Source organism: Triticum aestivum, chromosome 7B (assembly GCF_018294505.1).
Source record: "Triticum aestivum cultivar Chinese Spring chromosome 7B, IWGSC CS RefSeq v2.1, whole genome shotgun sequence".
Classification (NCBI taxonomy): Eukaryota; Viridiplantae; Streptophyta; class Magnoliopsida; order Poales; family Poaceae; genus Triticum; species Triticum aestivum.
Genome location: NC_057813.1, coordinates 614,694,704 through 614,718,028, shown reverse-complemented (window position 1 = coordinate 614,718,028; position 23,325 = coordinate 614,694,704). Strand labels below are relative to the sequence as shown.

The window sequence follows — 23,325 nt, the reverse complement described above, 5'->3', positions numbered from 1 at the left end:
CCAGGCCCATGGCGCTTGAGGACCTCCACGCCGGACGGTAGGCGGCCGCGGATCCATTGCCACAAGAAGATCCGGATCTTAAGTGGGAGGCGGATGTCCCAGATAAGGCCGAATGGCTCCGGGGCAACTGATGGGGCAATAGCCGCGTAAAGGGACTTGGTGGAGAAGCGGCCTGAGGAATCCAGACGCCAGGAGATGGCATCCGAAGAGTCAGCCACGTCCATAGGCAACAGGGCGATGTCCTGGAGGAGGACATCCCAAGCAGCCACCTCGGCAGGGCCAAAAGGACGACGAAACGCGAGGCGCCCTAAGTCAATAAGGGCCGCCTCGACCGAGACCCGAGGGTCAACTACAATGTCGAAGAGGATGGGGAACCGGGCGGCCAGGGGGGAGTCCCCTAGCCACCTATCAAGCCAAAACAAGGTCGAGGCGCCAGAGCCCACCGAGATGGAGGTGCCTTCTAAGCTCACTTTGGGAGAGCCTTGCAAGATATCACTCTGTTTCATAGTACTTAGCTGTCTAGTAGCATATGACGCTTGCAAGTTGCAAAGGCAAGCTTGCTGAGATGAAGTAAACGCGGGGTCAGCCATAACTTCAAACCGGCCATGACTACAAAAATGATTAAATGAGTAGGACTGGAAGTAATTAAGTAACATGCCCTTTTCGGGGAGTAGGACTCGAAGTAATTAAGTAACATGCCCTTTTCAGGGCATATCCTTGGAAATGAACTTCATATATATATTACAACCCTTTCAGAAGTAGGTTGTCAGTTATACCTCTCACTTCCAGTAAGCACAATCAAAAATCTGCTAAGCATGGGTGGTGGATGCATTAGTAGCTATGATGAGTTAATCATGGGAACATTCTCTGGTCTTTTAACCTCTGCAGTTAGTCCAAAGATTCCCTGTGATTTTATACATTTGTTTTTGGACGGATGCTATAAAAATTAAAGTGCAAAAGGGGCATTGGATTGGATGCATGAGCATGCTTGTGACCAACAATACATTTCAAAAGGGGCGTGCAAATTAATGTGCTGAAGTGATCGGTGAAGAGACCTCATCCGTCCAACTACAACATCACTGGGAGACATCCACACGCGCTTGTGCATCGCAACTGCTTGGGCATGATGCTGATGCTGAACTAAAACTCTAGTACACACTACTGTACTAGTATCTCCAGCCTTTATCGGTTATATATACGTGTCTGTAGGACCATAATAACATGCGTTTGTTCAGTATGTCGTATATATGTATGTGTCAGTCACTATATGTATATGTGGTAAGTGGGGTTATACACATGACATTGAGGGATGTACTACATCCGAGCAAAACAAGACAGCAGATGCGTCCATCATTAGTCTACTAGTGTGTGACCAACGGCACATTATCATTCTTGAGAGATTTCAATTACTCGCGATGTCGCAGTCCTCCATCGCTTTCGTGGAGGTGCAGATCCACTAAACCTGGCAGCAGGCAGCAGCTGTTCCATGCAATGCAATGTTCATTGGACATGGCGCAGCAAGGTCGAGGTCGGCGAGGCAAACTGTTCTTAATCCTTAATTGGTTAGGTGCTTATTGACTCTCATTGACGTGTTATGGCGCCGGCCTTTCCTACTGGGCCCAACGTCCCACGCATTGTTGAGCTATGCTCACAATTTGCCCTTAGATTGAGTTTTATTCTTCCGCCCCCGAATTGAGATTCCGGCAAAGAATTTCCTCTGCGGCATAACACAATATTAGCCAAATCATTAACGACATGTTTGATATTTTCTTGATTTCATTTTGTAGTTATTTTGAATATTTAGCTCAGTGGTCAGGGGGAGTGCTTCCTCCCAGCCGGCGCGTGTTCGAACCTCGGTTCTTACACGGGTCTCACATCTCCTTCTTTATTAAAAAAATCAGTAGGGGCTTCTTCCCTTGCTGGTCTAGTTCTTTTTTTTTTGTTATTTTGAATATTCGGTGGTGTCACACCAAGCGAATTTGGGGAAGGTATTCAGTACAATCTAAGGTACAAACAAAGATGAGTTTTGGTAAAGAAGAAGAACAGCAGAGGGGAGAAGTTCAGGCTACATCCATCTAATTCGATGCCCTCCTCCTCACCTACTCCCGATTACATAGGAACCAAGATCCTTTAACTGGACGCGACCAGGCTCACTTCCTACGGGTTCAACTCAACCCGTTTGACACCATGCTTGTCGTCGCTTGGGTCTGACCCCTCAATTTTGGGGAACCCCGCGCAACCGCATAGCTCACACATCCTCATTGACAGGCCTGAGTGTGCACGTTCATATGTGCTCACACGTAGAGTCTTCCAATTTGTATTGTTGCAGGAGATAAGGACACCTACAATCATAATGAGCAAATTTGGCCTCTCAAACATCTGTAGACGCATCCGCCCAGTGTTCGTACATATGTCCGTCCAAGCCCCCATTTGTGTAGGCATGTAACCATGTCTCCTACTTTGTCCCTGAATTGTCCAGTGACATGCATATGATGGATGGGATGAAAAGAGAGAGAAAAGAAAGAGAAAAGGTGGTAAGCCTCATCCTACGTGGAGGATTGACCGGACACGCTGGGACATCCCCATATCCTCACCATATATGGCTGGATGTGGGGATTTGCGGACAGCCCGCCATATGAGGACAACATGAGAGGTCTAGTTGGGTGCCTTTTTTCTTTCTCTCTCTTATCCGGGCGATGACCGGGCTGTCTGCCCGGATGTTTGGAGAGGATATGAGGAGTTCGGTTGTATATGCTCTACACACTAATAAAAGCTGCTATAGCTGAAATGTTGTCTTACCAGTCAAATGGTCACACCGAAAGATACACGCTAACGAGCAAAAATCCTATCTGACCTACAATTTAGATGTAGTTGTTTTAGTGTCAGAAGCAAAGCCTTTCTCGAAAAAAAAAAAAAGAAGTCTGCAAGTGTTGGCAGGAATTTTCTTCTCAGTTCTAGCCAAATTGGCAGCTTATTATATCTAAGCAGTTTATTACGAGAAATACAAGAAAAAGATAGTAAAGCTAATTGAAGGGTATCAGCACACTATGATGTGTCTTTGTTTTCATGTCCCGGTACCTCCCATTCCCATCGAGGCATCGAGCATGAATGGTTAGGCCAGTGAGCTTGCAAAAGCAAAATATTAAGTGGTTGGGAAGATTGGGGGGGAGAGGAAGCCTTGTAATCAACTTACAAGCAAAGCTGAGATGGCAAAGAAAGCGTGAAAAAGGTAGCTGAAATTTTAAGAGAATGAAGACGGGTGGCAGGCCATGAGTAAGTAGAGAGGAGTATAGAGAAAGACATATAGGACATTATGATCATTTTTAGGGGGAGATTGCATGTCGAATTTGCAGCCAAGCGGGAGGTAGTGATGTACCCTTGTTGACATGTTGCACACATATCAACAAAGTGGAAACATGGATATTAGTTAATTTTGCTTTGATTGAGAGCACCATATAAAACTTTAAACATATGCATCATAGGTTAGTCAAATAGATGATTTTTGTAGTCAACGCCATGCATATGATCCTCAAGATACCGAGATGTGTACTGCCTATAGTAAGTTTCTGCATGTCAAATTTGCAGCCAAGCGGGAGGTAGTGAGGTACCCTTGTTGACATGTTGCACACATATCAACAAAATGGAAACATGGATATTAGTTAATTTTGCTTTGATAGAGAGCACCATATAAAATTTTAAACATATGCATCATAGATTAGTCAAATAGATGATTTTTGTAGTCAATGTCATGCATATGATCCTCAAGATACCGAGATGTGTACTGCCTATAGTAAGTTTCTGCATGTCGAATTTGCAGCCAAGCGGGAGGTAGTGAGGTACCCTTGTTGACATGTTGCACACATATCAACAAAATGGAAACATGGATATTAGTTAATTTTGCTTTGATAGAGAGCACCATATAAAATTTTAAACATATGCATCATAGATTAGTCAAATAGATGATTTTTCTAGTCAACGCCATGCATATGATCCTCAAGATACCGAGATGTGTACTGCCTATAGTAAGTTTCTGATGCAAATGTGGAAGTCCTGCAGCTTATCTCTCTTAGCTCCTAGAATCCAGGCATAAACTTAGTATCTAGTTTTCAAATTAAAAGAACCTTAATAATAGTAAGAAAATTGGCAAACTAGTAATTCTATTTGACAAGAAGGAAATTAGAATAAACATGTAAGGTTCAAATTTATAATTACCCAACAAACATCATTTTTTCGAAAAGGGGAGTACCCCGGCCTCTGCATCACAAGATGCACATAGCCATTTTAATAAACGCGAAGCAAGTTCAAGTCATAGAGTGCCAGAAAATTAGGCAAATAAAAAGAAAACATGACTACAACGGGTCATACTTGAGATTAATAGCTCATCCACATAATCTATAATGGGCTCGCCTGCCAAACTGGTTGAATAAGCCCTGCATAAGCTATTCCACCCGGAGGCCATATGCGCTTGCGCATCCACATGCTGCAGTGATGACATCATATACTAGTACAAATAGGGCCTATTGTCCCGGTTCATAAGGGCCTTTAGTCCCGGTTCTGGAACCGGGACTAAAGGGTCGTTACTAAAGCCTCCCCCTTTAGTCCCGGTTCTTACACGAACCGGGACTAAAGGCCGTCCACGTGGCCGCTGTCTGGAGGTCCACCTTTAGTCCCGGTTGGTAACACCAACCGGTACTAAAGAAAATTTTATGATTTTTTTTTGAAATTTTTCTTTTTGAATTTTTTTTGAATTTTTTTTTATTTTCAAATTTCTAAATTATTTTAACCTCTAATCTCTAATCACCCTCATCACTGCTCAATTTAACCTCTGATCTCTAATCACCCCTCATCATTCCAAATCATCTAACTTCCCGGACGGTCACACATCTCACTACTCCAGCCTGAGCACGCTTAACTTCCGGGTTCTATTCTCCCTCGTTTCCAAGTCTGCACTTGTTGTTTTCCCACTACTAGGAAAAGGGCTATAGATGATATGGCCACTAATGGCGCACCAGACATGTGGTGCGTCATTACTATATACTAATGGCGCACCATGTGTTGGTGCGTCATTAGTAATAACTAATGGCGCACCTGGTGCCTGGTGCGCCATTAGTAGTTTTGAAAAAAAATAAAAAAATTGTTACTAATGGCGCACCGTTGTATAGTGCGCCATTACTAGTTGACATAGTAATGGCGCACCACACCCACCGTGCGCCATTAGTAGTTTTGAAAACAAAAATTGTTAGTAATGCCGAGCCCCACCCCCCCCCCCCCCGCCCCGTCGCCCCCCCTTCCCTCGCCGCCCCCTTGCCCCACCTCCCCTCGCCCCGTCGCCCCACCTCCCCTCGCCCCGTTGCCCCCCTCCCCTCGTCGCCCCCTTGCCCCACCACCCGCCGCCGCCGCCACCCGCCACTGCCCCCTGGCCCCACCGCCCCTCGCCCCGGCGCCCCCACCACCCGCCACCGCCCCGGCGCCCCCCCCCCCCTGGTGCCCCGCCGCCCCCACCACCTGCCCGTCGGCCCCTGCGCCCGCGCCGCCCCCGGAGCCAGGCTCGCCACGGGCCCCCTGTGTCCGCCTCCCCCCCCCCCCGGAGCTAGGCCCGCCGCCGCTGCCCTAACCGCGGCCGTCCACCACCACCCCCTGCCTCCGGAGCCAAGGTGAGCATTTTTTTGTTTTTTTCTACTGTTTTTCTTTGTTGTTTAGGTTTAATTAGGTTATTAATAGGTTTAGGTTAGTGGTTGGTTTAGGTTAGTGCTAGATTTAGGTTTAGATAATTAGAAGAAGAAGAAAGTTGAAAAAAAGAAGAAGTAGAAGAAGAGGAAAAAGGAAAAAAAGGAAGAAGAATAAGAAAAAAGTTGAAAAACAGAACAAGAAAGGAAGAAGGATAAGAGGAGGAGGAAGGAGAAGAAAGAAAAAGCAGAACAAGAAAAGGCTCACCCATGGGTCAAGATGTAGTACTTTGTATCGATCTAACCATGGTTTCTTAGTGTCGGTGAATTTTGTGCTGCTCACTTAGGTTGCGTTCGATTCGAGTTAGATAACTGGGTTTGCTTTCATTTTATGCTTCGGAAGTAACATCATTAGCTTAAGTTATTGCTTGCTAAGCTAGTCAGCACTACAAAATTGGAATTTAGAACACTAATTCTTGGGGACCAGCTAATTCAACCTTTTTGGTTGGTTGTTTCAATCCTAGTTTGCAGGGTTAATGCTTTGGTCAGGTTTAGTTTACCCAGCCTTTGTTCCAAAAAAAGGGTTTGGCCGACCCACCTCATACCTTGAATCAAATGTGCTATTGGTTTAGAATGGCACTGTGATTGTGATATCATCGGTTGCAATGTTGTTTGCATACTTTTTCTGAACCAGGTAGATGTATTAAGATGCCTATCAGTCATGTTGGTGAATTGAGAGATGAACTGAGACCATATATACCTTGTTTAACCAAAGGTTTGTCTGTGGACATTCCTCTTTGTGGTTATCATGATGGGGCTGCAGATGAGCTTACTCTGTAACTGAACAAGTTAGTTAATTGCCTTGTTAGCATTTGGTCTTCTGAATTGTTAGTGCTAATCCCCAAATGTATTGATAGATAACACTTGTTCAAGCAACCTTATTAATATGAGGTGTTTGCATAGGTCTTTCCTTTTAAGCGTGGTACCTTTTTGTTTTGCTAATGTGTACTAGGTGCTCCCATCTTCTGTGTCATTGTTACCCTAATTTATAGTCCAGTACAATTGGTCTTTTAGTACAGCCTGTTATCATTCCTATTTCTTTTTATTTGTTGTGCTTGTTGTCCAGCTTACTCTCCGTTACTTTGTCCACTGCTTTCACAATGAGATATTTTGCTTGGATAAACTTGATATAGAGTGGTTATTTTCATCCATGTTTTATGATCTGTTGTAAGGGTACTAATTGGTCTCTTATGCTGCTTATTAGAGATGGGGGAAGCAGCCACCGCCGCTCTGCCACACCGCAGTACGAGTTGGATGCTTCCAAGTTCTTCAGTAACATACTTGGGACTTCAGTATCATACATGACACAGGTATATAAAAGGAGAGATCTCCCCTTCACCCATCTCATTATGATATCTGTTGTTTTCTACATTACTCATTGTCCCAAACTGCAGAGGCTGCCTGACAGTTTAATAAACATGCTGGGTGAAGATCCGCCAAATAATGTGAAGCTGCGACAGGCCGGCAGCGGGTTTTACGGGCTGTGGGATGTGGAGTTGGTGATCAAGGAGGGCCACATGTACTTGTATCGTGGATGGGAGAAGTTCTACCGTGCCTACGACCTACGGCTGGGGTACTTCCTTCCTTCAGGTACGATGACGACGCCACCATGCTCATCATGAAGGTGTTCAACGTGACTATGTGTCGCATGCACTACGCTGACGATGATGATGCCAGTACGTTCTGCCTCTTCTTATTCCTCTACATTTGGCTTTGTCTCACATCGATTGTTAACGGTCATTGTTGCATTTGGACAGGCAATGGGAGCAGCAGCAGCGACACTGGCTACAGCCAAAGCAGCAGCGATTATGGCTGTAGCAAAAGCAACAGCGATTCTGGCTTTAGCGAAAGCAGCAGCGATTCTGGCAGCAGCAAAGCCAACAAGAAGGATGATCCGGACTGGAGTGGGGGGGAAGAGGAGCAGAGTGGGGATGAGGAGCTGCAGGATGACGATGGGCATCAGGCTGAGGATGACCTAGCACTGGTGGTGGTTGGCCAAGGGCAAGAGATGGTGGTGGCTGACCATGGGCAAGAGATGGTGGTGGCTGACCATGGGCAAGAGATGGTGGTGGATGAGGATGACCTAGCGATGGTCGTGCCCGTCCTTCCTGAAGGTGGCCTCGCGATAGTGGTGGTGCCTGACAATGACCACGCATCGGTGGTGGCGCCGGCGATCCCACAGCTGGGCGACATGACCACGCCAATTGTGGTAGAAGACTACATCCCACAACTGCCTCCACCGACTCGCCGCTCTTGGCACATCAGGCTGAGGAAGGAGAAGGAGAAGAACAATGAGAACTGAACTATGTCAGGTATGTCAGATCTCCAAAATGATATATATATATATATATATATATATATATATATATATATATATATATATATACTTAGTTACCTATGTTATCTCTAATATGCTTAGTTTCCTATAGGTTAGCTCCAAAATTACTTATGTTAGCACAAAATGATCAAATTTACATAATAAGCTTATAGTCTCTTCTTATTCTTCATCTTTTCCAAAATGACATATGTTAGCTTCATTTTACCTAAGTTGGCTCTAATATGCTAACATAGAGCTAATATGCTTAGTTTCCTATAGGTTAGCTCCAAAATTACTTATGTTAGCACAAAATGATCAAGTTTACATAATAAGCTTCTAGTCTTCTTCTTATTCTTTTTCTTTTCCAAAATGACATATGTTAGCTTCATTTTACCTAAGTTGGCTTTAATATGCTAACTTAGAGCTTATATGCTTAGTTTCATATAGGTTAGCTCCAAAATTACTTATGTTAGCACAAAATGATCAAGTTTACATAATAAGCTTATAGTCTTCTTCTTATTCTTCTTCTTTTCCAAAATGACATATGTTAGCTTCATTTTACCTAAGTTGGCTCTAATATGCTAACTTAGAGATTATATGCTTAGTTTCCTATAGGTTAGCTCCAAAATTACTTATGTTAGCACAAAATGATCAAGTTTACATAATAAGCTTATAGTCTTCTTCTTCTTCTTCTTCTTCTTATTCTTCTTCTAGTATTCTTCTAGTGTTCTTCTTCTTCTAATATTCTTCTAGTCTTCTTCTTCTTCTTCTCTTCTTCTTCTTCTTCTTCTAACTTCTTGTTTATCATTTTGCAGATTTGATTTAATTCACGGAAGCTTGTATGGATGGAGTGCTTCTTTTCCATTTGTGTTTTTATTTTGTATCAATGTGAAACTTTTGTGAATTGATGGATAACGGTGTTGGATGAACAATGTGAAACTTTTGTAATACGTAACGGTGGAACTATGTGTTGGCTATGTATGTATATATGATGAAACTTGAGTGTTGGATATGATTGTTATATGGATGCTTGTTGTATATATATATGTGTGTGTGTTGGATATCTCATATGTGAAATAGTGACCTGAGATTAAGAAAAAATGAAAAAAAATAAAAAAATTGTTACTAATAGCGCACTTTCATGTGGTGTGCCATTAGTATGCCAGATACTAGTGGCGCACCACACAAGACACTAATGGCGCACTGTGATAATCACACTAATGACGCACTGTGGGCAATACTAATGACGCACCAGTGGTACGCCATTAGAATTTAATTTCTAATGCCGTGATGCTAGTGGCGCACGAGTAGTGCGCCATTAGAAGGCAAAACTGGTGCGCCACTAGCATGCCTTTTCCTAGTAGTGTCCTGACAATAGTAAGATGTCAATCCTATTAACCCTCGGGAATTTAGCTTGAGCATGAAGTCACACATTTCACTGTTTGAGTTTGAAATTATTGTTCTAAAAACAATAATTATTTAGTAACACTAATATTTCTTGAATAAGTAGTTTGACCACAGTTTGACCATAGTTTGACCACAGTTTGACCACGGTTTGACCAGATTTGACCAAAATTCAAAAACAATGAAATAATTATTTAGTAACACTAATATTTCTTGAATAAGTAGTTTGACCATTGTTTGACCACAGTTTGACCATAGTTTGACCACAGTTTGACCAGATTTGACCAAAATTAAAAAAAAACTGAAATAATTATTTAGTAACACTAATATTCTTGAATAATTATTTAGTAACACTAATACTTCTTGAATAAGTAATTTGACCATAGTTTGACCAGATTTAACAAAAAATAAAAAAAACCTGAAATTTGAGCATAACTTTTTTTCCTTTTAGAATTTGAGGATTGTAAAAATTTGCAAACAGGCCATAGGCTGTCAAAATCGGATGCGGATTTTTGTGCTGAACATTTTGATATATTATACGTTTTTTTCTGACATAGTATGCAAAATTTATAGCCGTTTTACATTTTCCCTACACTTTTTGCAAAACATGTCCAAATTTAAGTTTTTAAATTTTCCTAACTAGTAGATGTAGTAACATAACTACATCTTGAAGGATTTTAATTTTTGAAGTTTTTATCATTTTCTTTTGCTTTTTACAAAACTGAAAAGGCGATCCACCGGGGGGGTACAGTTTGAAAATGGGACCTTTAGTACCGGTTCGTGCCACGAACCGGTACTAATGCCTCAAACCCCATTAGTACCGGTTCCTGGCACGAACCGGTACTAATGGGCATCGCATCCATTAGTACCGGTTCGTGGCACCAACCGGGACTAAAGGTCCCATTTGAACCGAGACTAATGCCTTTGCCGCATGAACCGGAACCAATGCTCACATTAGTCCCGGTTCATGACTGAACCGGGACTAATGGGCTAACCCGGCCTGGACCAAAGCCCTGTTTTCTACTAGTGATATGGATTGAAGCTGTAGCCCGATGGATAACCTGCAAGAAATTAAGAGTTGATGATCAGTTAAAAATGTAGTCATTCCGGCATTCATATTGCCCAGAGAATTGCACAAACTCCCACACCGATTTGTCCCTTCAGCTTATCACGAATACCACTCAACCACTTCCCCAACAAATTTGGAATACTTGTTCGTGGTGCTAAATTGTATGTAACATGAATCGTACGCCAGATCAATGTAGTAAATGGACATGACAGGCATAAATGATGAATTGTCTCTCCTCCTGATCACGAAAACAAAAAATTTTGCTACCATGCCAGTTACGCTTAGCAAGATTATCTTTGGTAAGAATTACTTCCTTTGCAAAAACCACATGAAAACTTCGATCTATGAAGGAACCTTTGTTTTTCAAGATGTTTTCTGTGAAAAATAGGTTCGGAATCCATCATATCCGCATACATCGACTTCATAGTAAAGACACAATTACTGGTTAACGTCCATTCGAATGAATCTGGCCTCTGAGTTAGATTAATCGATATCAACTTATATTGAAACCAAATGAATCCACTTAGTCCATTTGTCACTTGGCAAAGCCCTGTAGAATTGCATGTTCAAAGGGCTAGCCCCAAGAAAAGGAGCCACTGAATCCTATTTTCTAAACACAATGTTATATAGAGTTAGGTATTGTAAAGCTAATAGAGTCTCACCCAACCAAGTATCTTCCCAAAAACTTGTCAATTGGCCATCAACAACCCTAAAGAATCGTCTCATAAAAAAGGATCACTTGACCTTCATCCAACCCCTCCAACATGATGAATGGGTAGGCTTAGCATCTACTTGGGATAATGTTTTGGAGTTCAGGTATTTTTTATGCAACAACTCTTGCCAAACGTCTTCCTCGTTAAGTAGCTTATACAATCATTTGCTGAGTAAGCACTTGTTTTTATTTCTAGGTTTCAATGCCCTACCCACCCTGATCCTCAGGCCTACACAAAATGTCTCATTAGTGTACTTCTGCTTCTACTCCTCGCATTGCCGGAAGAAACTAGACCGATAAAAAGTGTAGCCTTTTTAACACCCCTTCAGATATCTCAAAAAAGGGTAGCCTGAACATCGGTAGACTAGTAAGGACAACATTGATGAGGGTAAGTCATCATTCATATGACAAAAGCTTACCGTTCGAATTGTTGAGCTTCTTTTTGAAACGGTCTTCAGTTAATAACCCAACAGACAGTGGTAGAATAATATTTCTAATCACTCATATACTTATATCCCCTTAGTGGCATTTTTAACCCAATCGCCTTAGCTTCCTGTGTGGGGCCCCTTTGTTGGGTTGCCACCTTACCTGGTCGAACAAAGGAATTAATACTACTCCCACCAAGATTGACCCTAGGTAGGCGGCTACCACATCCTATTGACGGCATGCTACGCCGGAGGCACGCGAGAGGCACCCCATAGATGGCAGCGACGTCAACCCCGGATGGAGAGAGGTGGCCATCTCGTTGCAGATTTTAGGTGGTCGTCGCATCTCGTCGATGGCAACGAATGAAGGAGACACAATGGGCGACCACCACATCTCAACGACAGCAGACGACCACGATTACAACCCCACAGGTTGCATAGAAGAGTCGGGTTTCTTACAGATCGATATTTATGGTTGCTTGCTCGGAGTACAGTAACTTCCAAGAAATATATGTCCATTTTCTTACAAATCAATATTTGTGATTGCTTGATCGGTTTACAGAAAGTTCCAAGAAATGTACATTCTTTTTCTTTACTCCCTGCACGTTAGCCTGTTTTTCCACGAGGATAGCTTAGCCTCTTGCACCCAACTTTGTAGTATGCATGCGCAGGAGGCATGCGTAGAAAATAATCAAATCCTCTTCTTCTTACCGGATGAGTACACTTTGGCGAAAGAAGCACCTCTCATGAGAAGTGAAGTTATAGTTTCAAAGTATTCAGATTTTTAACCTGCAACTGGAATAACTCTCCGCACCTAATTTCCAAGTTCAGCTACAGCCTACATATTCACACAACCTCCCTTCCCTTCCTAAAATCATTTGAGATAACAATTCCCAGCGTTAGAAGAACTAGTGGTGCTGGGTTTGTTCTTCCCTTTTTTTTTCAATTCTTCGCTCGTTGTCTCAGGCGGTCCAGCCATTGGATAGGAATGATAGGCATCGGGAGGGTGGTAGCAGCTAGACTGGGAGATGTCTGATCGTGGTTTACTCGCACTCTACACATGAAACTGGAGTCGCAGCGAGACACGTTGTGTGAGCAGGAGCTCGGCGTTGATTACAGTGAAGTTGAGCGCTACTCTATCCTCCACGGCCCCCGCCTCCTCCTAGCCAGATGACTTTGCGGTGTTTCCAAGACAAGGGTTGAAACAGAGGCTATACTATAAGAATGGAGAATTTAAGCTGACAAATACAGACTGTTGAGTTTGTGCTGAATATGAAATGTACGTACATGTTACAAATAGGTTTTGGAGATGTTTTCCACCAATACTAAGCTGAATTAACTAAAGTAGAATTACAGGCTTACGTATTCCCTGGATCTAATTCAGAGCAGAACGGGGCGATAAGAACAGAACTGATGTACTTCATATTAGTCTCATCTTTCCAGTCCAGTACTTGGTCAATAGGAAAATGTTACAAATTCTGCAAAGTGAAAATTAAGTACGTCAGAAATGAGTTGATTTTCCTTGCTGAAACTGGTCACAGAGAAAGGCTTGCCACATAGTGATGTGGATGATTACCTTCACTTTCAGGATATAGGCGCAAAGATTTGGCAAATACAGTAGAGAAGAATGATAAGAGATGAGTAGTTATGAAGTCTTGACGCTTCTCTGTTTACTCCTTCTATGGTAGAGTACTAACCTTCTTTTTTATGGCGGCCCATCATTTTGTGCTTTTTCAAAACAAACTGAGGTCGAACTAGCCCTATCACTCTACTTGATTTCTTTACCCGGTCCATCATATATTTTTTCTTCAAAAAGGAGGATAACCCCCGGCCTCTACATCTCTGATGCACACAGCCAACCCAGTCCATCATATATATGCCTCGTTTTCCATCATCATCAGAGAGAAGAAAAATCAACTAAGCTATAGGGGGTGTAGGTTCCTATTCTCTGCCATGTAATAAAGTGGAATTTATCCAGCAAATTGTCATACTCGATATCTTAATGGTTATTTCCCTAGGCATGGGAGGTATCAGGATGCAAGAAGTTGTGAAACTAGCTCTTCGGTGAAGAAGTTCGCAGAGCTAATGTTAATTAACTCATAATCATATCTGTTCACACGTTGCAAATGCATTCGCCCTGTTATGTTGTTGGCATATTTAGAAGCATACAAATAATTTCGTGTTTAGAAACCTAACACATTCGCTCTCCCTGACCAGGAAAGCTTGCAGGGACGACCAACATCCTTTGTCGTTCCTGGTCAGCTCTCTAGAAAACCCGAAGGCTGCCCAGAGATGCCCTGGAGTCAGTGACCCACCTCAGAGCCTCCGAGCCAAATCATTTCTCCAAACCCCAGAACTCCCTCCCCCACCCCCGCCACCACGTCGTGCCTGCGAGAACGAAGTTCGGCCCAACCCATGTATCTTTCCCTTCCCACTTACCCCTTTGTGGGTGGACCATACATACTCTTCCCCCACCTCCTCTTCAACTTCAAAAATAATAACATTAGAACTATTGATAGAGCTTAGCTCATCTACCCTCTCCTTGTGGGGTTCCTTCATTGTGGAGATGGCTCTTCATGGAGAGCAATGCCACTTACAAGGTGAAAACTCGGAGACCTCCTCTTGTGGAGAAGATTCTCCATGTGTAACTGAAGAATTGCTTGTCTTAAAACTTGGGGACGAAACCTCTCACCATGTTTTTTCGTTCGGGATTTGTAAGAAAGTACGTTGACCGTGTGGTTTGGATCTAGTTATCCATATGTTCTTGAGTTTTGCCCTTGGTTCGCGTCATCAGAGGACCTATGTTGTTTGCCTTGTATAATCAAGCTTCGCGGTGTACACTTGTTGATTCCATCAGGAGGCAGCACTATGAATTTGTCATTCTGTGGTTGGCTTGGCTCAGAGGTGATGATGAGCCGTCTCTTCTTGACCTGGCTAGAATTGCAGCAAAATAGACTGTTTCGACATGTGCTTACAGAAAATATATTCTTTGTATTGGGAATTTGAGACATGCACATTGCCAAGATGTACATGGAAGTCATGGACGATTCTAGTTGGGACAGATCAAAATCCAATTGGTTTCAGTTCGAGAATCCAAATCAGAGGACTTCGCGGTGTCTCCAAGACAGGGTTGAACAGAGGGCTTTAGTACAATGAATGGAGAATAGAAGCTGATAAATTCCCAAATATAGAATGTTGAGTTTGTGCTGAATATAAAATGTACGTACAGGTTACAAATAAGTTTCGGAGAATGTTTTCCACCAATACTAAGGTGAATTAACTAACTAGAATTACAGGCTTACGGACTCCCTGGATCCAATTCACAGCAGTAGGGCACTAAGAACAGAACGGATGTACTTCACACTAGTCTCATCTTTCCAGTCCGGTACTTGGTCGATAGGAAAATGCTACAAATTCTGCAAAAAGTGACATAAAGTACATCAGAAATTAGTTGATTTTCCTTGCTGAAACTGGTCACAGAGAAACGCTTGCCACATAAGGGATGTGGATGATTTCTCTCGCTTCCAGGATATATGCGCAAAGATTTGGCAATTAGAAAAGAATGAATAAGAGATGAGTATTTATGGAGTCTTGATGCTTCTCTATTTACTCCTATGGTAGAGTACGAACCATCTTTATGGCGGACCATAATTTGTGCTTCAAAACAAACTGAGGTCAAACTACACCTATCACTCTACTCGATTTCTCTACCTAGTTCATCATATATATGCCTCTGTTTCCATCATCAGAGAAGAGGAATCAACTGAGCATTAGGGGGTGTTTCTATTCTTCTCCATGTAATAAAGTGGAATGTATCAAGCAAATTATCCTATTTGATATATATCTTATTGGTTATTTCCCTAGGCATGGGAGGTATCATGATGCAAGTTGTGAAACTAGCTCTACAGTGAAGAAGCTCAAAGAATCTATGTTAATTAACTCATAACCCTCTTGGTTCACACACTGCAAATGCGGACGACCGATATCCTCTGTCATGTTTGTTCACTCGGTGAGCACCGTCCATGGGCGGGCTATCTTGTTTGTGTAGCAACCCCCTGTTACCCCCACAGTTTGAGAATTCAGGTCAGATGACTTCACGGTGTTTCCAAGACAAGGGTTGGAACAGAGGCTATAGTATAATAAATGCATAATTGAAGCTGACCAATTCCCAAACATAGGCTGTTGAGTTTGTGCTGAATATAAAATGTACGTGCAGGTTACAAATAAGTTTGGGAGATATTTTCCACCAATACTAAGCTGAATTACCTAACTAGAAATACAGGCTTACAGACTCCCTGGATCCAATTCACAGCAGAGTGGGGCAAAAAGAACAGAACGGATGTACTTCACACTAGTCTCATTTTTCCAGTCCGGTACTTGGTGAATAGGAAAATGTTACAAATTCTGCAAAGTGACAATAAAGTACGTCAGAAATGAGTTGATTTTCCTTGCTGAAACTGCTCACGGAGGAAGGCTGGACACATAATCGATGTGGATGATTTCCAGATAAGTGCCTTTGTTTAATTTTCATTAACTGATAAATTACAACCCCGTACCTTTCTTAGATGCGCATAATGAAGGCTTTCGTCTTCTCAGTGTCCTCGTTGTAGTAAAGCTCTACAAACGTGCCTCCACCGATACCTTTTGCTAGCCTCCCAGGGTTCACACAGATGAACCTTTTATGTTCCTCCGTGTCTTCGTTTACGGAAAGCACCTGCTTCACAAAGTTTGCTTGATATCATTTCATCAGGAAACAAATATAATTAGCTAAAAAGTACAACATGAAAAATCAAGCTCCCTCATGACCTAACGATTTTGAAATTTCAAGATTACAGTGTGTATCACACAATTACCTTCACAGATGGAGCAAGATCAGAAGGAAGCAGAAGAACATCAGGAGCTGATGGGATCTCCAATGCTTCCTTGGCAAGTGAGAAGTCCATGGGCACACCAGCAGCAGGTGGATACAGAGGGTAGTAGCTGTAAGATGGGTATGTTGTGTAAGAATTCAGAACTACAAACATCGTCTGTCCTGAGTAACACAAATTTGCTTAATAGAAACAAAATTGCCTTTGTTGCTTCACTATATGTGTTGCAAGTCTCCCAATCCTATCTGCGGCCTTTCCTCCAGGTGGCTTGCGAGAAATTTCATCACCACTCAGCTGTTTCAAGATGTCTACCGTGCAACAGCCAAATTGTATCTGGAACAGGAAAGACAAACAGTTGTACAGAAGGCTAACATAATAAGGCTAATTGATTTGTTTTATAACATGCATGAACGTAATCCACATCATCCGAGCTGGGTACACAAAGTAGGCCCAATGGGGAATTCACTCTTCCTGAACATGTAACACTAAGGTAGAAAATAAAATAAGTATCTTAAGGCTAACATAAAGAGAATACTTCCGTAAGCTAAATGGCCATAATTCAAAATATTACTTCGTAGCATAATAGCAGAAAAAAGGAGCATAAATATAGATATAACTAACAAATATTATTGCAAGTGCCTTGTAGCTTGCATAATTGTGTTGTGTAACATCAAACTGTATGCGTGTCCATCACATAAATTCTTTCGTCCAATTTGATAGGCGTACCTCATTAGAACTGAACAGACTTGGATTTGACAGACAAGTAATCTGCATAAAAACAGAACAAAAGAATATAATTATTAGATATTTAGCAAAAAATTAATCATAAAGAGTGATGTATTACCTGTTGTGTCATATCTTCAGGTAAATGCAAGTCAAATGCAGGCTGCAGACAGCAATAGCACAGATATATCATTAGAGTTCTTCGCAATAAACAGAACAAAGAGATGCATCATAAGCAAATACAGATGTGTGGATCGATAGCTAAAAGAAAGCACAAATAGATAAAGCACGTTCAGTTACACATATTAACAGGCCCTAGCTTAGACAATCCCTAAATGTAGGGCAGTTCTGGTTTAAGATGGTAGTAAATATGTTTAGCAGGACTAGACATTTGTTGATACATCATAACATAGCATTGTGTTTATAATTGCAAAACAGAAAATTAAAGGCTGGTGTCTCTAAATGAGGAAAGCTACACACCTGGGGGAAAACAGCGTCATGGTGAGCATCACGCACAGATGGAACAAGAATTACGCGAACATTATGCCCCAAATACTGGGTAAAATCTTGAAGCTGGACAAAGATATGAAACAAACTAGTATTACTTAGTAATGGATTTTTCAACCTGCAGGCATGAATCTTTTGTCACTACCTACCTTCCTCAGAATCTCAAAATGGAAAATATCATGAAAGCTCTGGTCAGAAGTTCCTTTTTTGATTTCAGGATGATCAGAGTCGATAAAGGGTCCCATCTATGGAAAAAAATAGTAATTCATATGTGTAGCAATGAAACATATAAATACACACAATATTTCCTGGTCGGGATCCAAAGGCCTCACCAGTATGAGCAATTGGGGCTGCTTACGGCATGCATACGAGAGTAATTCTTGCAATGGCTCGAACAAAAGATTGTCGGTTGTTGTGAAGGGACCTGCTGCAATGACCTGTAAGAAGAATGAGAAAACTAACTATAAAACTCCATTATCATGATGATCACAACAACGTATAGGTTGTAGCCTCGCCAAGATCTGGCCACCTCGCCCTCATCTCTCGGGTGTCTCCGTCGTTCCAGTGTTATACGAACCTAAGATGTTGGTGTGGAATGTACGGGGGCTAAATAGTCGACCTCAGCGTACAGGTGTTCAGAGCCTTGTCAGCACAACAGGCGTGTCCATGTCTGCCTCCAAGAGACTAAGTTGACAATTGTAACCCCTTCTCCAGTAATGGAAGCCCCGCAATTATTTCTGCTTGCCGGCTACTGGCACTCAGGGAGGAATTATATTGTGTGGACAGGCCGCACAGTGAAGCTGTACAATGTCTACCTGGGGGTGAGAACAGTTTCTCGGCTTTCGTCACCCCTACTAAGGGAGATCCTTCCCCTGGATCATTGCATTTAGGAGCTTGGCGCTGTAATGTGGCTCATTTCAGGTCTGTAAAAACCTTCTTTATCTATCTATGCATCAAGACGCAGTCCTTTGCAAGAAAAAATATATACTATCAGTGAGCACTATTATTATAACATGTCGCTAAGTTTGGTCCTTTTCATAAAAACAATGTAGCTAAGTCTGGTAAAGACAGTATAAGAAATATATGTTGCTGCATATAGTGCATGTTTGGTTGCTGTCATGGCCAGCTTGCCATGGCTAGGCAGTAATCTCAGGTGTTTGATTTGTAAGGCCAGGGTTGGATGATGCTGCCTGGGTGTGATTCCCCAGGCCAGGACACGAACCAAACAGCCTATTACTGTGTCAACATTGTAGGTGACAAATTTTCATGCATGGGTACATTTTTTGTTAAAATGTATTGATAGTAAATAACTAAGATTTGAGTTGATTAGTTCTGAGGATAAATACTATTAAAGATTTGAGTTCCTTAGTTCTAAGGACATTCTACCAGCCTACCGTTCTCCTAGTCATTTGGAATACAAAATGTGAAGTGAATGGTACTCCAATAGCAAGGCAAGGAAAAGAGGAAAATAAAATGATTCTATGTTTTTTGATGATAGAATGAACATTGTCATGGTAGTACTGAATCATACTTTCCTTCTAGAGTAAATAAATCATCAGTTTATTGCTAGCATGTAACGATAACATAAATAATCAAACAGGTATTGCACTCCAATGTTTCTCCAATAATCAGGGACTAACCAATGACAACACCCTTGATAGTGTGTTCGAATTTTGATGTCCTTCATGGTCAACAGCTTGTTTCTTAGCACAAGGCAGTTGATCATCCACAGAAACTGGTATGGAATCAATCAACTTTGATGCGACAAAACAGTGTCCACTAGGATTGTGGCCTTCAATACCCACAACCTGTTATTCAACTTTATGTTAATAGTGCACTAGATAATGCATATGGCATGAGAACAAGCTGTGCATACCTGGCCAGGAAACAAAGAGAATTGGTTTATATCCTTCAAATCAAGGCGTACACGCTGTCCCCTGGAGTGCTCAACACTAGAAAAAGTTGATCCTTATAGTTAGCCTAAAGAAACAACCAAATAGTGACCAGAAAAAGTCCAGGTGAACAGGCCCAAGAAGCACACTTACCTGCCCTGCAACAAGATAGATTTTTCATTCAAACGACCTTCCCCATCGCAAATTACCATGCCAACTGCAAACATGTTCTCCTGAAAAGCAAGAATAATTGCATCTGCTTTCAAGATAAAAAATGATAGTTCACTCAGGAAAGTTCAGACGGCATGCAGCAAACCTCTGAAGCAAGGGTAGCATCTGCAGGTTGTCCACAAAGCCCAGTTGCAGAAAACAATCTTGCTGACCTTCCAATACGATCTTCCAGGTAATTAAACTGGAAACATAATATAATAAGCAGCTATAGGTACCAATTAAACAAACAAATAAGTATTGCCCTTACTCGGTCTTCCATCCTGTCATACATGAACCTGCAACCTGGTTCGGGCTTTGATCGTTGAACTTGCAAGGTACATTTTTGACTTGGTTGGATCCTTCTAATTAATTCATCTTCTGAGGTTTCAACCTCGTCTTTACTTGGCACGCTAGCCATGTTATCAGCATTCAGAACATAATGCTGAGTAAATTTATTTACTCGTTGAGCAAAAGGGGTAATACGATCACCATTTGTTTTAGCCGCTCTTGTGGATGATGGCCTTTCAGTTGTCAGAGGAGTTAGCTCGGAGTTAGATGACTCTCCATGTGGCTTTTCCTGTTTCGTGCTTGGTGTGCCCAGGAAGCCCTCTTCATCTGTGTGTGTATTGCTCAAGAGCCTGCAACAGTTACTTCTACATTATGTTTTTCCTTGACAATAGAAAAAAGTATACACTTTTGCTAAAAGTGAAGTAGAACCAATGCACATCAGAGAATCCTGGATTTGGAACTAACATGTCAACATCATTACTGGAGTAAATGTGAAGGTCTGTTTCTTCTTTTATAAGCTTTTCCTTTACTTCATTTTGAAGGTGTGACAGAAAGCCATCCAGGTATGAGCTTTCAACCTTTAACCCATCCAGTTGCCTGCATAAATCAGTTGGTTCAGTTTCCTTGGGCAGTATCATGTAATAAAGAACAAAACAAAATATAAGTTTCTCCACCAGAGCTGTAATTTGTAGCAAATATGGTTTGTCAGATAGAGTTCAGAAAATCTAAAATACAGGACATGGTGTAATGAACGTCGGGCAGAATTCTTAGTGCATCAGGCCAGTATACAACATGAGCCACAAGATTTCAGCCATTTCACTGCCTAAATATGCATAAGACTTAACGCCTCGACAGGAAATACAAATAAGCTTGATGATAGATTATGTCCACAGGTATAAAGATATAGAGGTAGTGATGCTCTACGGACATCACCATGGCGAGTGCTCCATCGTCAAGGGACAAGCGGATCATACTTGCAAAGGTGGATCTACTCCTTTGCGCGTGTCTATCCGCTATTCTCAAGGTGTACTACTTGATTAGCTACGGATTTCAGAAAAAAAAAATACCACTGAGACATTTGAATATCAGGGGATAGTATTTGAATGTAACAAAATTAGCTATTCTTCCGTGATATAATGACTATTGGGGCATTTCACACTAATTTGGTAGTGATGGCTAAATATATACAGTATTTTACTAATCACATACAAAAGCACCACAGATTTAAGCATCTAGTTCATATAGCTACTGATTTCTGAAACAAATTACCTCTCCGAGACATTTGAATAACAGGGGGTGGTATTTCAATGTAATAAAATTAGCTACTCTCTGCTAATATAGTGACTATTGGGACATTTCACACTACAGATTTAAGCATCTAGTTCACATAGTCACTGATTTCAGAAGCTTATGTGTCACCAAACTCAAGTTTGATTCAACGAAACTCCAGGTTTCAGGTCTGATTGTTGTGTCACTGCCCTGACAAAACTGACCCACATATCAGTGCCCCAAGCCCACATCGGGCCATAACAGTGGTGTCACGAAGGAGCACTCCTCATGCCATCAGCCAGGCAACATGGAGATGGGCCAACCAAGGTTCATTAGCGCTCTACCACAGCCAGACCGCTCATCACAGTAACCCTAAAACTCTATGCATGTTTTTGGCAGGTGATCATGAGTTCATGGCCAGGCCATGCAAAAATGAAATGTTGACAAAAGAAAAAATAGTTTCCCCAGAGAAAGGCACCAGACAGGGGCGTTCAAACTTGGCCCTGACGCAACCCATTTATCCATTTTCACACCTGCAAGTGAGATGGATACGGGAAGGAGCTTGGTGGCACATCCATAATATAATGGGTTAGTGTAAGCCATGGTTGTCAGGCTGACACTATGTAAGGTTCAAGCTAAGATCTAAAGTTAAGAGATGCAAATGCTTCTTAAATCTGTAGCTACGTGAAAGAGGTGCTTAAATCTGGAGTATTGTGATAGCTAATACAGAATACATGTAGCTTTGTGGAATTTACATTCGGAAAAGAAAAATAACAGGGAAGACAAAAAATGTTATGCAACTAGTGCTACCAAACTATATTCCAGAGCATAGATCAAAAGTAACACGTAAATACAGGACCCGAATTGCATGCTTCGAAGAGCCAGCTAAAACAATTGAATGGCCTAGGGAGTTCCTGGCAATGATGTGTGCTTCCATGCGCTACTGATATCCATTCGAGCAAAACATGAAATGTACGTACCAGGAATCGCACAAAAACATCGCTACTTCTTCTAGGATTAATCGAATGCTCATAAATCACATTACTGAAGAATTACTGGCTTATATCCAGAACAAATATTCAGTAGTACATTTTTCCCCAAACTCAAATGACATGTTTCAGATATGGTACCAATAAAGGTCAGAATCGATGATTGTCATCAAAACTTAGACGGCTCTATGTGAAAGAAATTACAACATTGTGCAATTTTTTAATCCTATGCGGACTGACCTGTTGAGGTAGTAGACCTCCCAGTTGGAGACGAGATCCGCGGGGCTCATCTTGTAGTTGACGCAGTAGGTCAGCACTGCCAAACACAGAGGAACCAACACCACGCGCATCAGCAAACCAGCCGGCACCGACCAAACGGAATGGAGCACAAGAAAACCGGGGAAACGAGGGGGCGCCTGCTTACGCGTGGAGAGGATCTGGGCGCTGTCGCCGCCGATGGTGAAGCCGCTGCCCTCGAACTCCGCGCGGATCTCCTCCTCCATCGCGGCTGTGGGCGGGCTGGCTCTGCGGAGGGACGGGGCGTCGGGGAGCGGCGGCTCGGTCGGGTGGGGATTTGGGTTTCGGCGGCGGAGATGGGGGAGAGAGTGGGATGGGACGGACGGATGGATTTGGGGTCAGGGGAGGAAGTGGCGGGAACACGAGAGGCCAAATGGCGGGAAAGATTTTGCGGTGGATCCTATTCCCGGGTAACGTGGGGAAAACAGCGCAACGCCGCGCACTGACGAGAGCCCCGCCGGTACATGGGCTGGCCCATTTTTCTGTTTGCTCGGGAAGAACCGGTTTTTTTGTTCTATAATACTTGTTTTCCATTCGCGTTTTTTTGCCTTTTTGAATCCACGAGAATTTTTTAATTCCTGAACATTGTTTGATTTCATGAAGAAAAACTGGAATCATGAAAAAAAACA

At 42.3% G+C, this 23,325-nt stretch overlaps 1 protein-coding gene across 2 annotated transcripts; it reads right to left on the bottom strand.

The window, feature by feature from the left end:
• Positions 1-14,839: 14,839 nt before the first annotated feature.
• LOC123160252 (DNA polymerase alpha subunit B) lies at positions 14,840-23,074 on the bottom strand. 2 transcript variants are annotated; one of them, XR_006480063.1, is made up of 18 exons: positions 22,824-23,074; positions 22,640-22,715; positions 20,607-20,738; positions 20,122-20,491; positions 19,960-20,055; positions 19,797-19,876; positions 19,628-19,703; positions 19,392-19,559; positions 18,084-18,188; positions 17,901-17,996; positions 17,725-17,817; positions 17,366-17,407; positions 17,248-17,289; positions 16,724-16,854; positions 16,507-16,633; positions 16,210-16,367; positions 15,920-16,057; positions 14,840-15,069 (listed from the first exon to the last, which is right to left on the bottom strand). XR_006480063.1 is itself a non-coding variant. In XM_044578060.1 (17 exons), the coding sequence occupies exons 1-16, from the start codon at positions 22,900-22,902 to the stop codon at positions 16,215-16,217; spliced, it is 1,866 nt and encodes a 621-aa protein (XP_044433995.1). In that variant the 5' UTR covers positions 22,903-23,074; the 3' UTR covers positions 15,774-16,057; positions 16,210-16,214. The 2 variants fall into 2 exon arrangements, 1 of the variants encoding a protein (XP_044433995.1); XM_044578060.1 differs by lacking the exon at positions 14,840-15,069 and having other exon boundaries at positions 15,774-16,057.
• Positions 23,075-23,325: the final 251 nt, after the last annotated feature.

What these genes read in the sequence shown, in the direction of transcription:
- LOC123160252 (XM_044578060.1), bottom strand. Translation starts at nt 22,902, where the DNA reads ATGGAGGAGGAGATCCGCGCGGAGTTCGAGGGCAGCGGCTTCACCATC. An exon ending in ATGACAGGATGGAAGACCGA is followed by an intron (nt 20,056 to 20,121) that starts GTAAGGGCAATA and finishes TTATGTTTCCAG; the next exon opens with TTTAATTACCTGGAAGATCG. An exon ending in ATCTTGCTCCATCTGTGAAG is followed by an intron (nt 16,368 to 16,506) that starts GTAATTGTGTGA and finishes TTTGTGAAGCAG; the next exon opens with GTGCTTTCCGTAAACGAAGA.